This window comes from Bison bison, unplaced genomic scaffold (assembly GCF_000754665.1).
Source record: "Bison bison bison isolate TAMUID 2011002044 unplaced genomic scaffold, Bison_UMD1.0 scf7180017864035, whole genome shotgun sequence".
NCBI lineage: Eukaryota > Metazoa > Chordata > Mammalia > Artiodactyla > Bovidae > Bison > Bison bison.
The window spans coordinates 2,792,214-2,809,891 of NW_011494607.1; the positions used below are offsets into that span (position 1 = coordinate 2,792,214).

The 17,678-nt window shown below is 36.1% G+C and overlaps 1 protein-coding gene across 2 annotated transcripts in view; it reads left to right on the plus strand.

Moving 5' to 3' along the window:
* PTPRK (protein tyrosine phosphatase, receptor type, K) overlaps window positions 1-17,678 on the plus strand; it is a 618,790-nt gene that overhangs the window by 141,398 nt on the left and 459,714 nt on the right. For both annotated transcript variants that reach the window (XM_010834647.1, XM_010834648.1), the window contains exon 2: window positions 2,332-2,454. In XM_010834647.1, the coding sequence (XP_010832949.1) occupies window positions 2,332-2,454 (123 nt within the window). The remainder of the gene's footprint in view (window positions 1-2,331; window positions 2,455-17,678) is intronic.

The following is a 17,678-nucleotide window of genomic DNA, read 5'->3' on the forward strand; positions in this document are numbered from 1 at the left end:
CATGATCCCTTGTAACATACTGTATTTTATATATATACACTTTCCCACTCATGTCCGTCCATTCCATTCATCAGGCCAGGAATAGTGTTTTTGGTATTTCTTGTTATCTAGTCCAGTATACTGTATTAGTTCTTAACCTTGAACTTCAAAATTCTTTACAAAAAGATTGATAAACATCTTTTGCTGCTGCTAAGTTGCTGCTAAGTAGCTTCAGTTGTGTCCAACTCTGTGCAACCCCAGAGACGGCAGCCCACCAGGCTCCCCCGTCCCTAGGATTCTCCAGGCAAGAACACTGGAGTGGGTTGCCATTTCCTTCTCCAATAAACATCTTTTACCAAAGATTAATTCCTATGCTACCTATGTAATGCATAGATATATTGTACTTCTTAGATTAGAACTTATTGTAAATTACAAAATAAAAAATTATCTTAAAGACAATTCTTTTATCACCCAAGTCAGATGGACCAGGAACTTTTCCTAAGATTCTTGACTAATATGGCAGTGATGTGCAACAAATAACAAGGGTTGACCCACTTATTTTGTATAGCTACACTTAGTTGTTATTGCTAATAAGAATCCTGGAGGCTAAAATTAACAATGGCCATGAAGGACAGCAATTAAGGCCATTTGTCTTCTAAATGTGCCAATGTAGGTTCCACTGGTAGTTTAAATTTATATATGGAAGTCACTCATACTATTATAACGGGCAGTGAAGGCCCTGAAGGTATGTGTTGCAAAGCAGTAAGTCATTTTAGGGTCATGATAGCAAATTATATTTTGAGACAAACTTTCCCATGGCTATGGAAAGATTCATTTCCTAACAACCTCTTTTCACTGATTAATTTTAAATTAAAAAGTACATCATTTTTCATGACAGCATTTATATAAAGGCTATTTTAGGCGTATTTAAATGACAGTATTAAGACTTCAACCTGCTGAAATTTTGTTATTGTAAAGGATTGATGTGGCCATAAGAGTGATTTGGGGATACCCAAGTCATATTCCACTTTTGATAAAGATTGCTCAGGCCATAGTGTGATCTGAACATTTCTGACTGCGTTTTTTGCCTATAACACTGGCTTGTCTCTGTCATTGGTGAGAAATATAACTTTTATTCTCAAATTGATAAACTTTTGATGAGGGAAATGAATTCTTCATTTACTGAGAATTTATAGGCCTAAAGTTTAACAGCCCCCCTAGCCTGCTTTTAGTCAGAGAATTCAGAGTTTCTTCACAAGGATCCCCATGGAAACTAAACAAAAAAGCTACTTGAAAGGAGACAGGTTATTGGTTTTTCTCATTAAATCCACTGCTGGGTTTTCATTAGTTCTAATCCATTTTCATTCAAGATTAGATATATAGGCCAGTTCTGATTTTCATGAATTGAATAAGTGAAATATGTTGAGTTGTGTCTGCCTGTATATGCAGTCTGAGATGCAAAAGTAATTATTCTTCTGCCATGAAATTACCCCAGAAAATAAAGCCAGGAAAAATGACTGATGTAAAGGGGAAAGGCCACCTCCATTTTTTAAAAAAGAGGTTATTAAATAAAGTGAAGGTGCTGAGAGGGATGGTAGGCTAATCTGATCCGGTTTATGCTTCATTCAGTTTTTCCCCACTTTTGTGTCATAATTGTGTATGAAAGTAATCTAAATAAAGTATGGAAGCGTGTTTCACTGACCACAAGCACTTTAGACCTTATAAAAGTTTAAGTATTTCGTTTGCTATTATGACTAGATTTCAAAGTGTTCTTTTAAAGCAAGAAATTTGGTAAAACTTAGATATTGTGGGACTTCCCAGGTAGCTCAGGTGATAAAGAATCTGCCTGCCAGTGCAGGAGCCACAGGAGACCTGGGTTCGATCCCTGGGTGGAGAAGATCCCCTGAAGAAGAAAATGTATACTGGAGGCAACTCACTCCAGTATTCTTGCCTCAAAAATTCCATAGACAGAGGAGTCTGTCAGGCTACAGTCCCTGGGGAACTTGCCTTATAAAGACAATTTTCACTCTTTTCCTTCCTTCCCTTCCCCTTGATAAAGCTGTTAAAAATTATTTAGATTCCTGGTGGTTTATATAGTTAAATGTATCTTCTATTATTCATATTTAAAAATCTGTGCCTCAGCCTTACTTCTGAGGCTCAAATCAATCTCTTACTCAAACAAGATACTGATAGAAGTTTCAATGTATGTGAACATTTAATGAAAGTAGTAATAGATAGAAATACTGTTTACTATTAAATTTATGAGTACCACAATGTACATTGCAATCTAAGGTGTTTTCTAGCACATCTACTGTTTAGAATATAACAGTAATTCTTCTTTTCTCCTTTAAGGTGGCTGTACTTTTGATGATGGTCCTGGAGCTTGTGATTACCACCAGGATTTATATGATGACTTTGAATGGGTACATGTTAGTGCTCAAGAACCTCATTATCTGCCACCAGAGATGCCTCAAGGTAAGAGTCATTCTGCTTACTGAGGTTGGAAAAGCCCTTTGGAATATGTAGCATTTTCTTATATTAGGTTATAATATAATAATTTGTTATAACAAACTACTGTGGTCAAACTACTTGACCCCATCAAAGACCCTCAATGGATTCTTTGCCTTTTCTTGAATAACTTTATCTAATCCTTTGCACCTCAAGAAAATTCACTGTAATCTTCGTTATCTCTGACCCTGAAAAAAGGTAAGTATTAGTGCTTATTTTCCTGTTTAATAAAAAAGCAAAATGGAAATAAAACCAAACATAAAAAAATAAAAAGAACATCCAAAATCCTTTCAAAACTGTCTACATTGTGAGATCAGCTCACTTACTACCTCTTCTATTAAATCATGAGATTTGATGTAATCAGACCACTTTAATGGCAGAAAGCAAAGAAGAACTAAAGAACCTCTTGATGAGGGTGAAGGAGGAGAGTGGAAAAGCTGGCTTAAAAACTAAATGTTAAACAACTAAGATCATGGCATCCGGCCCCATTACTTCATGGCAAATAGAAGGGGAAAAGGTGGAAGTAGTGACAAATTTCCTCTTCCTGGGGTCTAAAATCACTGTAGATGGTGACCAGAGCCATGAAATCAGAAGACAGCTGCTTCTTGGCAGGAACCTAGATAAACGTAGACAGTGTGTTGAGAAGCAGAGACATCGCTCTACCAACAAAGGTCCGTATAGTCAAGGCTTTCCCAGTGGTTGGTTGTGAGAGCTGGACCATAGAGTAGGCAGAGTACCAAAGAATTGTTGCCTTTGAACTGTGATGCTGGAGAAGACTCCTGAGAGTCCCTTGGACACCAAGGAGGTCCAACTGGTCCATCCTAAAGGAAATCAGTCCTAAATATTCATTGGAAAGACTGATGCTGAAGCTGAAACTCCAATGTTTTGGTCACCTGATGAGAACAGCTAACTCATTGGAAAAGTCCCTGATGCTGGGAAGGATTGAGAGCAGAAGGAGAAGAGGGTGTCAGAGGATGAGGTGGCTGGATGGCATCACCGAGGCAATGGCTGTTGAATGTGGGCAAACTCCGAGAGATGGTGAGGGACAGAGAGGCCTGATGTGCTGCAGTCATAGGGTCACAAAGAGTTGGACGCAACTTGGCGACTAAACAACAGCAACAACCAGACTGGAGAAACTTTCTTGTTTCATGGTAGGGAGAGAGCTTATCTCATGCCATTGGCTCTCAGGAGAGACAGGCTAGACAGAGATAGAGATGGAGAGGACTTTTGTGAGTTGACTGTAGAAAAATAAGGCTGAATCCTGCTTTCTTTACCTTGATCCTGTTACATCCTTTGCATTTTGGTTTTGTGAAATAGTACATCTTCTTATTGTTTAAGCCAGTTCAAATTGTGTTTTCCCTTAATTATTAATAACATAGGATCTTAACATATACATACCATTTTGTACACTGCTGCTGCTGCTAAGTCACTTCAGTCGTGTCCAGCTCTGTGCGACCCCATAGACGGCAGCCCACCAGGCTCCCCCGTCCCTGGGATTCTCCAGGCAAGAACACCGGAGTGGGTTGCCATTTCCTTCTCCAATGCATGAAAGTGAAAAGTGAAAGGGAAGTCGCTCAGTCGTGTCCGACTCTTAGTGACCCCATGGACTGCAGCCTACCAGGCTCCTCCGTCCATGGGATTTTCCAGGCAAGAGTACTGGAGTGGGGTGCCGTCGCCTTCTCTGATTTTACATACCAGCAGGCTAATATTTGTGTCTTCATTTCCAGACTAGTTTGGAATTAATGTCAACCTCTGTGTGTATATTATTAAATTGAAAAATTGAAACTGCAAATAGAAATTTTAAAATACTTTACTAAAGAGAGTAAATTACTTTCCTATTACTTAGAAATAAAATATGGAATATAATTATGTATAATCACATATATAATATACAATATACTGATATTTAATAATGTAATATATTAATATACTATGCAATAATACATCATCATTGTATTATAGTATATTATATGTGTTTGATGAGATATTTGCCTCTTAGTAGTAATTTAAATTTTAAAATATAGTTTCAGTGTTTTAATCATAATATTATACACTTCAATTTTTCTTACTGTTTCACCCCATGGTGTACTCTTTGAGAGTAGTGTGAATTAAATCTGCTTTCTACTCTAAATTGTCACTTTTCATGGGTGGGTAGACAAATGGATACTTCTGTAGCTGAGCTGAGCCATAATTTCCAGAGGAATAAATTGGTACTAGGCAACTAGTACTCTTTTCTTCTCATATTTGACCCTTATGTTGTCAGCAGACTTATTTATTTATTTTTGCATTCTTTATGACTTCCTTTATTTAAATATTAAAACAAAACAGGTAAAACAATAAAATAGAAGCCATGATAATGTTTTATTTGGTGTAGTTAATGACTATAAGGAGGTTTCAAAGAGTCTTCTTAGCTTGCTGCTAATATTCTATGTATGACCTGGGTAGCATGTTCACTTCATGAAAATCCATCCAAGCTATGCTTAAAATTTACTTTTTATTTTTTTTTAATTTTAATTTTACATTGAAATATAGTTGATACACAATATTGAGTTAATTTCAGGTGTACAACAAAGTGATTTAGTTGTACATACACAAATATCTATTCTTATTTAGATTCTTTTTCCATATAAGTTATAACAGAATACTGAGTAGAGTTCCCTGTATTGAAGAGTAGGTCTTTGTTAATTATCTATTTTATATTTAGTAATATATATATGTTAATCCCAAGCTCCTAATTTACTGCCCCCCCACCCTCACACACACTTTACCCTTTGGTAACAGCAAGTTTGTTTTCTGAGGCTGTGAGTCTGTTTTTGTTTTGTAAATAAGTTCATTTGCAACATTGTTCTTTATATTCCACATATAAGTGACATCATATGTTATTTGTCTTTCTCTGTCTTACTTCACTTAGTATGATAACCTCTAGGTCCATTTATGTTGTTGCAAATGGCATTATTTCATTTTTGTGGTTGAGTACTATTCCATTGTACATATATACCACATCTTCTTTACCTATTCATTTCTTGATGAAAATTTAGCTTGGCTATTGTAAATAATGCTGCAGTGAACATTGGGGTTGCGTGTGTCTTTTCGAATTATGGTTTTACCTGGATGTATTTCCAGGAGTGGGATTGCTGGATCAAATGGTGGTTCTGTTTTTAGTTTTTTAAAGAACCTCCGTACTGTTCTCCATAGTGGCTGTACCAGTTTGCATTAGTGTATGAGGGTTCCCTTTTCTCTAAACTCTCTCTAGTATTTGTTGTTTGTGGACTTTTTGATGATAGCCATTCTGACTGGTGTGAGGTGATACCTCACAGTAGTTTTGATTGCATTTCTATAATTAGCGATGTTGAGCATTTTTTCATGTGCTTTTTGACAGTTTGTCTTCGTTGGGGAAATGTCTATTTAGATCTTCTGCCCATTTTTTGATTGGGTTATTTGTTCTAGACTCATTTAGTTGTGTATTGTAGGTTTGTATTTTCCCTCAAAGGTACATAACCTTATTTTCCTGGTACATTTTAGTTAAAGAAACTTCTGTAATATTTTATCTGCGCTTTCTCTGAGATATATTTAGACTGAATTTTTATATAAAAGTAGAAGGGGTGGGCTGGGATGCACATATTTTGACTGTTTATCATCAGAGAACAATCAGAAAGATGTTGATTTATGGAAATGTTACCATTGTTAATTACCATTGAAGATGGGTAATGAATAGCTGAAGAGTTACTGCTCAGATGACCTTGTTGGTTCACCTTTGATGAGCAGCTTAATCGGTGGTTACAGTACAGGATGATGTGCACAGAAAATGAAAGTGTTTGAAATTCAGCCACATCTTTCAATTAATAGGACATTAAGTAATTAATCATGCAGAGGAGGGAAAAAGGTCATGGCCATTTTATTTTTGCAAATGCAATTTGTATTTGGTTTTTGTAGATGTTGAAGGAAAGTATCTATGTATCGGTTCTTCTTTTTCTGTTCTCTTTTTATCATCTACACCACTTTTTTTTTCATTTTCCGTCTGATATTCCTTTAAAATACTCACTGAACATTATTCATAATTTGGAAAAAAGAAGATACTTAGATTTAGCCTATTAAAACTTTATAAATGATCCATTTATTTTAAAATAGACATGTTTATTTTTCTCACTTATTAAAAATGAGAAAACTCAAACATACAGCAGCCCAAAAGTAAGGCTGAGTCTCTGATGCAAACATTTTTTTTCCCCATGGAACTATTTAAAACATTAAAAAAAAAAATAGAGTACAGTTGATTTCCAATGTTGAGTTAGTTTCAGGTATATAGCTAAGTGAATCAGTTATACATATTCTGGATTGGCCAAAAAATTAGTTTTTGGGTGTTTCTGTAAGATGCCTAGTTGGCGCAGTGGTGAAGAATCCACTTGCCAATGCAGGAGACATCCCTGGGTTCGCAAGATCCCCTGGAGGAGGAAATGGCAACCCACTCCAGTATTCTTGCTTGGAAAATTCCATGGAAAGGGGAGTCTGGAGGGCTGCAAAGAGTCAGACATGTCTTAGCAACTGAGTGTGCGTGCTACAGAAAAATCCAAATGAACTTTTTGTCCAACTCAGTGTATATACATTTCCATTCACATATACATATACATGTACATATGGCTTCCCAGGTGGTGCTAGTGGTAAAGAACCTGCCTGTCATTGCAGAAGATGTAAAAAGAGATGTGGGTTCGATTCCCAGGTCAAAAAGATCCCCTGGAGGAGGGCATGGTAACCCACTCCAGTATTGTCTGGAGAATCCCATGGACAGAGGAGCCTGGTGGACTACAGTCAGTAGGGCCCCAAAGAGTTGTATACCACTGAAACAATGGTATTTAGCATGCATGCACGCATACATGTACATATATTCAGTCTTTTTTAGATTCTTTTCCCACATAGACCATTACAGAGTATTGATAAGAGTTCCCTGCGCTATACAACTATTTTATAAATATAATGTGTGTATATCAACCCCAGTCTCCCAATTTATCCCTCCCTCTCTTACGCACTTTGTTTTCTACATCTGTAACTCTTTTTCTGTTTTGATACATGTTTATTTGTACCCTTTTTTAGGTTTCAGATATGAACAATATTATATTTGTCTTTCTCTGTCTGAATTCTTCACTCTGTATGATAATCCCTATCTAGGTCCATCCATTGTGCTGCAGATGACACTATTTTGTTTTTATTCACTGAAAAATATTCCACTGAATATGTACCACATCTTCTTTATCCATTCCTCTGTTGACTGATGGGCATTTAGGTTATTTCCATGTCCTGGCTATTGTAAGTAGCACTGCAGTGAGCATTGTGGTGCGTGTATCTTTCTAAATTATTATTTTCTCAAGGTATATGCTAAAGAGTGGGATTGCTGGATCATATAGTAGCTTTATTTTCTGTTTTTTTTAAGGAACTTCCATATTGTTCTCCATAGTGACTATACCAATTTACATTCCCACCAACAGTGTAGGAGGGTTCCCTTCTTTTCACACCCTCTCCATCATTTATTGCGTGTAGATTTATTGATGATGGCCATTCTGACTGGTGTGAGGTAATACCTTTTTGCAGTTTTGATTTTAATTTCTCCACTAATTATTGATGTTGAGAATCTTTTCATGTGCTTTTTAGTTATCTGTATGTCTTCTTTGGACAAACGTCTATTTAGATCTTCTGGCCATTTTTTTTTTTTTTTATTGGATCATTTGTTTTTTAAATATTGAGCTGCATGAGTTGTTTGCATATTTTGGAAATTAATCCCTTGTCAACAATCTTGTTATTGGACTCTCTTTACAATACTTGGACATTGTTAATTGGCATCTGTTTGTTGATCTTTTTGTCATAAAAAGGTAGCAGGGAAGAGATAAGAGAGAATAAATAGATTAGATACTAAAAGAATGAAGATGAGTAGAAAAGAAAATTACTTCTTTTTGTTTGAAGACATAATGCTGTTAATGATTGCTTAAAGTGTTCTTCAGCAAAGCTGCCTTTGTCAGCTGATAATGATGGTGATTGAAAGGCCAGTGTAGGACATTTAAAATAGCATGCAAAAAAATGAGTGTATCCTAATGGCCAAAAATCATATGAAAATGAGAGTACCTGCTCAACTCTTACATCAAAGGAATACAAATTAAAGCCACAACACGAAGAAGCTACAACACATGGAGCAAGAGGATGAAAATTAAAATTTCAAGTGTTGGTGAGAGTATGGAGCAAGTGAAAGTCTTCATGTACTGAACTTTGGTCAAGTATCAATCTGTATAACCATTTTGTACAGCCTAATTTCCCAGAAGACCCATGGAGTATCAGCCCAGCAGGACTCAGTACACATGTTTTCTAAATAACGTGTACAAGAGCACTTACAGCATTAGTATCCAAAATAGTCCGAAACTGAAAACAATTCAAATGTCTGTCAACAGTGCAATGAATAAAATCCTGATAAATCCACATAATGTTGCAATGTAAATGAACAAACTGTTGCTATATATGATATGAATGAATTTTACACACATAATCTTGAGGGAAAGAAACTAAACACAAAAGGGTATGTACTTTTATTTATGTAAATTTCAAAAACAGGCAAAACAAATTGATGATATTAGAAGTCAGGATATTATTTACCTAACAGAAGGACCTGGAGGGGTGGGGAGTGGTTAGTGCTTGGAAGGTGACAGGAAGGGGATTTCTGGATACTGGTAACACAATCTTTCTTGATCTAGATGGTTTATTCACAGATAAGCTGAAATTGAAAAATCATTGAAGTGTATAATTATGAGTTGTGTTCTTTTCTCTATATGTCTTATATGTTAATAGAAAATGCCAAGAAGTAGAATAAATAAAATCACAGCTCACAAGGATACTTTGGGGAAACTAGACAAAGAATTAAAAGATGTTACAGATTAGAATGAAAATATATAATAGGATACCTCAAATGGGTTCAAACTCCTTTTTTTTTTCCCTCACCAACCTTTATCCCTTCTCCCACATTCAAAGATAATGTGCTCTTTGACATCTCTGAGCCTTTGTATTAATATGTTTACTTTCCTCTGTTTAGGCAATTATCTGTTTATCCATTCATCAGACTCCTACCCATTCTTACTATGTCTGCTCAAGTTCTATCTGCTTTGGGAAGATTCTCCTGGCTGGCATAGAGTTTTTATATATTTCTTCTGTCCTCACTTTTCAGATATGCTGTCCACTGTACCTGGTACATGCTTCAATTGCAGGCTGTTATAATACTTTAAAATATCTCCTTTTCTCCACCAAACTATAATGTCCTCATGAACATAAATCATATTTTTCATCTTTGGTTTTCCAAGACACTATTTCATTTTACTTAGGGAAAATGTCAACTTATATAATGTGGTTTAAAATATTTTGGTCAAGCATTAAACAAAAAACGTCTCCCTCTTGCTTTAAAATTAATTGAATTAAAAATACCTTACTTCTCAATCATTACATTCAGTTCAGATTTTAATGTAATTAGAAGATCTTCATATACTTAATAATATTTAGCTTTTGCTTTCATAAATGATTTCATCTATTTATTTTGGTTTTAATTTTAAATATTATTAATACTACCAAGAAGGAGCTCGTTTTAAGGATCTCTCTCTTTTTCTTTTGTCTTTTACTAGTCAAATTAATTCCAATCTTCTACTCCTTAAAAATCTAGGCTATAAAAATCTAATCCATAAAGAATGAGAGGTGTTGCAGGGAAGTAGAAATTGTTCTTCGATCTCAAATACATCTGTATTCTTGACCTTGTCAGATGTTCCTGTCTACTTATGACATCATGAAAGGAATTCACTGGACCATTTTGCTACATGTTCTGACCTAGATCCGAGCATAGACATTGTGATTGACATCTCAATAAATTTATCTTCATCTGTAATTATGACTCCTTTTTCCTTTTAACAGGTTTTGTAAAATGACTAATTAAATTTTAGTTTAGAGTCTCTAGAGTACTCATCTGACAGTTTAAAATTATGCTATGCTGTATTCTACCTTCAGTCTAGTACTTTTCCCCGATGATAATTAAATCACTATGCAGAGTCCCTTCTGTAAAATGCACACATTCTGTCTATCTAAGTATCTGTTTATGTCTGTCTATCACAACAATAAAAGCCCTTTGTTAATAAATTAATCTGAAGGTTGAAGAAAGAAACCATTCCTCCTAGGTTATAAAGCTTAGTGAGGTTGTGATTCAATAGTTTAAAATCCCAACTAAGTATCAATTCTGCCCCCTTGTCAAATCCTCAGACTGAAATTTAGAGAGCAAATGGCATTACACAGAGAAGAATGAATACTGAACAATACTAATAAATGTGCCTGTAAATTCATTTATTATTTTTGGAAGAGTGTATCTTTTTTTAAAATTTCTTTTATCCAAGAGTTTATAAATACAAATAATTAGCCAGGTTGTTAAAATAAGTTTTGTCTTCTTCACATATTTATTTGAAGAGACTAAATGTTTTTTGTATTCAATAGTGAGCATGCATAGGTCTCATGATTTTGTGCCTGGTTTTCTTCTGACGTTGTATCATATAGGGAAAAACAAATGAAATATTATATTTAAATAATAATATTTGTTAAGTAACACAATTTCAGCTAGATTTTTCTATATAGCAATAGTCCCTTAGTTTTCTAGGTAAAGACTTACTCACAACTTACTAAATAATACTAGTTATTCAGTATATCACATTTTAATATATCTAAGAAATTTCAAGGGAGTTTTTGTGTTGTCTTACTGTTTGTAGTCGATAGTCTGTCTCATTGGGAACCTTAATCACTCATTAAAATGAGTGGGTAGCCTTGCAATCATCCTCTTATGACAGTTGATAATAAGGCATGTGTTTCTACAAGATCATAATTGCTAAATTCTCACATATCTGAGTTAACAGAATTATTTGATATCAAATCTGTCAGAGTCAAAATATGGCAGAAAATGGTAGAATAAAGTTATGTGCATGTAATGTTGGTTAAGTGTTACAGCTAGTTTTGTTTATGTTAGAGGATAAAGCAAATCAGGCCAAAATGTTGGTTTATTCTGTTTGCCGTCTAGTTATTATTGTCTGTTAATACTAGCAAAGATACTGTGTTGTGGACCTTGCAGTTGTCTTAAGCACCACTTGAGAGGTGGTTTATAGTGGAGAGAAGAAGGGAAGGGTGGCAAGGAGAGAGAAGGAAAGGATAAGAGAATAACTTAACGTTAGTTCATTAAAACAGATGGAAATACTGTAAGTATTGAATACAGGCAATAGAGTCTAAGAAGGGGACAGAGTCTAAAACCCTCAGTTTAAAACTAGAAGGCTATGCATCAAAATCATTTGATTTTTAGATTTAAAAAAAAAAATAGTAGAGTTCTCTTTTTGAAAGCAGTACTTCTCAGCACTGAAATATGTAAAATTGATAACTAAGAGCCATGGTCCCAGAACTTGCTTGCTTTGTACTCCCTAACATCCCTACCCTACCCCTTTCTCCATCACCCAGTTCCATCAAAATGGCTTCTCCAAGAAATACTTACGGAAGTAACATTCCAAAGGACAGCTTTAAATAGTTAAATGCACATTCAGCACTTCAGATAAGCCTGCTCCCATTGGCTATGACTTATTGGTAGTTTACTGGGTTCCTACTATACCAGGGATATGATATATATTTTTAATCCTCATGTGGACCCTGCAAAATTAGTGACAGTTTAGAGATAAGTGGAGTGAATAACTTGCTTAAAGCTGCTTAGGGATCAAATTTGAAGTTGGGTCTATCTGTCTAATATCACAATTATTCTTGCTACAGTGCTATCCTTCTTGATAAATTGTGGTGTAGCTGATGTATTTTCTTCACTTGGTCTTGCATCTTTAAATCCCCTATAAAAGGAGCTATGTATTAGGTTTATTCCACAATGTTTTCCTACAACTTCGTCTAGGTCCTGTTTTTTCCCAAAATTTAAAAGCTTGAAATGACTGTCTCTTAATCTTCACATGAAGTGGAGTCTGAGACTTGCTGTTTGGAATTGCAGTTGAGCTTTGGGATTTCCTCATGGTATTCTCACCCACTAGTAAGAGGAGCTGACCTTTCTTTGACTTACCTGTATGTTATTTTTAGTTATTTGATGAACACTTGCTGCATGGCTGTCTAAGCAAAACCTTGGAAACATATATATTATCTGCTGTCTCATTAGAGCATTTATGGTAGAAGGAAAAATTTTGGACTAAAGAACTCAGACTAAAAATTAGGGTTTGAAAATAGTTTTAAGACATTGTTTGCAATAGGATATTTTCGGACCTGAATTATGGGCTTATTTCAACATGCTCTTCCAAACCATATTATCATGTGTCTGTTGGTGCTTTTGCCCTCAGCACAGAGAAGATAGTTTACCACATTTGAGTTGCTTATTAAAAACAGTAGGAATCGGAGGCAGTGCAGGGTCAGAGAGTGAAAGGCTGTAATGGACCCTGTGAAGGGTGAGCTACTTCATGAGGGCAGGTTTTTAATGTAAGTACTGTTACCCTTGTGCACATAAATGCAGCGTGAAGAATGTCTAAATTACAGTGGACAGAAGTGGCATGCTGAGACAGGAATATTTTCCTGTTATTTCAGGTACATAATGTATCTGAGTTAGATACGTCTCTGTATATCTCAGGGGGAGAAAACAGGTCAGTATTTAAAAAAAAGAAAAGAAATTAATATTGGTGTCAGTGTTAGAGAACTTCCAATCTCCTAAATGAATTAGGGGTACGAATACAGAGTAATTTCAAAGACTATCCAGTCATCTTTAACATGTGCCTTAAAATCAATACATGGTCTAAGGAAACAAAATTACTTTTCCTTGGAGGGGAGAAAGACTGAAAGTACAGTTATGACCTTATCCGTCCCTCTCCAAAAATAAACTTGCCTCATGATGGCTAAAGAACTCTTTTAGACATTCTCAGCTTCAAAGCTTTGTCTTCAAACATTAGAATGCCAGGGGAAACAAATTACACACAAAAAAGCAATGAAATCTAAGTGATTAAATTAGAGGTTATTTAAAGATATGTGATGTTAATTTTCTCCTATAGTTAATGTTGTAAAAAATACAGAGCTATGTGTATATATTTATCATTACATTAAAAAGATGCTTTGAATATCTTCGAAGATTGTCAGTTTTCAACCTTGTATATGTCGAGAGTATGTTGACAGACCTTTCCCCCTCCTTGAAAGAGGAAATTATTGATTATTTAGTTGTTATAATAATTAAATTATTATTCCCTTGTTATAATAGAAGTGAGATGTTTTATACATTAAGAGCACGTGACAACTTATAAATGCCAGCAGCATCATGAAATCTTCACCTGGGGATGTAGATTAAAAAGATACCCTGACTTGCTTCTTGTAGTTTATGGACTAAGGTAGGACAATTCTACAAATTTTATCAAGTAAATTATATATTTCTGTTCCTCTCTTCCTCCCCTAGTTCTGAAATAGTTGGTGGATTAAATAGAAAAGTGGAATGGCAAATATGGCTATTTAAAAAAAAAAATTATATTTTGAGTGCATGGTTTTTATCCAAGCTAGGGTAGACTTAATGGATAATTTAAAAAAAATGCTCTTCTGACCACTTAGGCATTTTTACATGTCATTTCACTTAAACTCCATAAAAGCCTTTCTAGGTATGTATTAACACATCTTTTAGATGAGGGAACTGAGGTTCAGCGAGGCCAAGTAAATTTTCAGAGGTTTCATGTCTTGGGAAACTCAAGACTGGGAATTCAAGTATAAACAGATATAGCATAAAGATCTCACTTTTGACCTCTCTGTAAACAAACTGGAGTACAGATCCTTCCTTTAGAGACTACAGAAGAAAAAAAGCTTCAGGGCTGACTTGAAAGTATGGCAAAGCTTCTCTCTCATGTTTTCTCCAGCTCCAGATGGTAGAGAGCCCAAGTCAAAATGTCTTTGAATCATAAATAAAGAAAGCTGCTTTCACACAAGAGGAAGACGAGGATTGCTAATTAAGTGATGTCCTTGAGGTTCCAGGTTCTTTTGTCTCTCAGTTCCTCTACTCTTAAGGTTATCTTTTAACCTCAGGCTTGCTCCCCTCATGGGTATAAGATCTGTAGCTATTCTAGGTATTAATTTCAGACACTGAAAAAAGAGGTTGTCTCTTCATTATGTCTGTTTTTTTTGTTTTTTAATCAGCATAAAGAACTTTTCTGAGATGCCCATCAACAGATTTATCTTCTTGTCTAATTGGCCAAAATCATGTCCCATACCTATGTCTAAACCAACCAGTGGTGAGCAGAGTAAAACATGATTGAGTGATACTTTCAAGCCTGTACTCCTCTCCAAGATGGAGCAGAGGTTGAAGTTAGTGCCAGCTTCTTCTGATCTTGTTGCTGCTGCTGCTGCTGCTAAGTCGCTCAGTTGTGTCCGACTCTGTGCAACCCCAGAGACGGCAGCCCACCAGGCTCCCCCGTCCCTGGGATTCTCCAGGCAAGAACACTGGAGTGGGTTGCCATTTCCTTCTCCAATGCAGGAAAGTGAAAAGTGAAAGGGAAGTCGCTCAGTCGTGTCCGACTCTTAGTGACCCCATGGACTGCAGCCCACCAGACTTCTCCATCCATGGGATTTTCCAGGCAAGAGTACTGGAGTGGGGTGTCATTGCCTTCTCTGGATCTTGTTGCTAGACAGGTTGTAATGGAATAAAGATGGGGAGGATACTGGGTAGGTAACAACAATGCCATTACAGAACTATTTGATGCAGATATAGTAGGAAAGGGATATAGGTAGTAGAATTCAGAAGCTGTGACATTTAGAAGAGTGGACAAATAAAGCAATTATCATAGCAACATGATATTCTCTAATGCATTGAGAGCCTAGTGTCAGTTTTTCCTTGATTTCAAAGCATTTACTGTATCTGTAACTTGAGAAGTGGAAAATCTTCCTGCCCTATTTCAGTTATCTGGGCTTCACTTGTGGCTCAGCTGGTAAAGAATCCACCTGCAATGTGGGAGACCTGGGTTGGATCCCTGGGTTGGGAAGATCCCCTGGAGAAAGGAAAGGCTACCCACTCCAGTAGTCTGGCGTGAAGAATTCCATGGACTAGTCCATGGGGTCGCAAAGAGTCGGACCTGCAATTATTACTATTGAGGGATTTTATAGTCTCTCTTGTTTTCTTATGACATAGAAGAAATAAATTAATATACTTTATAAAAACTCAAAAGTTATAATGTAGATGAACATATGCTAAAGATATATTTAATTGATTAATGTAGAAGCCAGGAGGATGGTAAGGCTTGTTCAAAAGATTTTAGGAACAAGGGAAGCATTTATAGGCATGAAAAGAGTGCTGTAGTAAGATTCCTAATTTTATACTAAATAAGTTAATGTCTAACAGGGTAATACATCTGAAACCTTTGAGGTTATCTTTACTACCAAACAGAAATCATATGCTACTCTACTAGACAAAATTTATTTGCTCTTTTAAATCTCATTTGTATTGCCATGAGCTTTCTGCAAGTTAACATCTTCTCTCACAGATTTATAAAATGTCTTAATCAATAATGAATAGTGAATCGGACAAAAGTACATACAGTTAAAAAATTAGCTGCTCCTTGAGTGAAGGATATGTAGTCATTCTTTTGCCTAGTTTTTTTAACTTTTTTTTTTTTTAACCAATTCCCCGTTATGAACATACTCTCCAAAGGTAATTCTTGTTAAAAAGAACAACAGAAAAAATAGCTAAAATGTATGGAGCATGCCAAACAATTATTTTTAGTTTCTATGGTCTCACAAATTAAGGGAACAAATCTTTGTGTTTGTGCAAAGTCCTTTTGGCAGCAGCAGTAAAGAGCCTGCCTACCAACGTGGGAGACTTTGGAGATGCAGGTTCGATCCCTGGGTTGGGAAGATCCCCTGGAAGAGGGCACGGTAACCCACTCCAGTAGCCTTGCCAGCAGAATCCCTGGGACAGAGAAGCCTGGTGGGCTATGGTTCATAGAATTGCAAAGAGTTGGACACAGCTGAAGCCATTTGGCATAGCACAAAGCCCTTTAGGAAACTTCACAGTTTATGAGCAAAGGTTTTTTGAAATTTTTATTTTTCTGAATTCAGAGTCTTAGCATGCAGGCAGAATCTAAAGAATTAATGCAGATTAGTCACTTAACTAGGGCTTCCCTAGTGGCTCAGAAGGTAAAGAATCTGCCTGCAATGCAGGAGACCTGGGTTTGATCCTTGGGTAGGGACCATCCCCTGGAGGAGGGCATGGCAACCCACTCCAGTATTCTTACCTGGAGAATCTGCATGGACAGAGGCTACAGTCCATGGGATTGCAAAGAGTTGGACACGACCGACTGACTGAGCACAGCACTTGACTAAGATAGCAGCATAGCTGACTGAGGACAAGGGATAATATCAATATTTTAATATTGCATATATTAATATTTATTACCATAATATTTATATTGATTTCTATTAATATTTAGTATTTAAAAATAAAAATAGATTCTATGAAGTTGTGTTTGTTTTTAATATCAAAACCATAATAAAATCAGTTTAATGCACCAAAGAAATTACCTGAAGAGATACAAAATCTCTGCTAAATTACACAGAAAGTTAGGAATAATTTTACAACCTGTTGTTAAGAGGAGATTGAAACTGCTAAGATCAATTTGTTTTTTAATATAAGGAAAACGTACTTCCAGTCTGGCATTCATGTGATATTTGGCAGTAAAAGCGAAGGAAAAAATCACAAAAAAGCCTATCAAAATTGAGTCAAAGTTTTCAACACAGTTTATTGCTTCTTTTTGGGACTCATTATTTGCAGGTATTTAGTTCAGTTCAGTTCAGTCACTCAGTCATGTCTGACTCTTTGTGACCCCATGAATTGCAGCACGCCAGGCCTCCCTGTCCATCACCAACTCCTGGAGTTTACCCAAACTCATGTGCATCGAGTCGGTGATGTCATCCAGCCATCTCATCCTCCTTCATCTCCTTTTCCTCCTGCCCACAATCCCTCCCAGCATCAGGGTCTTTTCCAATGAGTCAACTTTTCACATGAGGGGGACAAAGTATTGGAGTTTCAGCTTCAAAATCAGTCCTTCCAAGGAACACCCAGGACTGATCTCCTTTAGGATGGACTGGTTGGATCTCCTTGCAGTCCAAGGGACTCTCAGGAGTCTTCTCCAACACCACAGTTCAAAAGCATC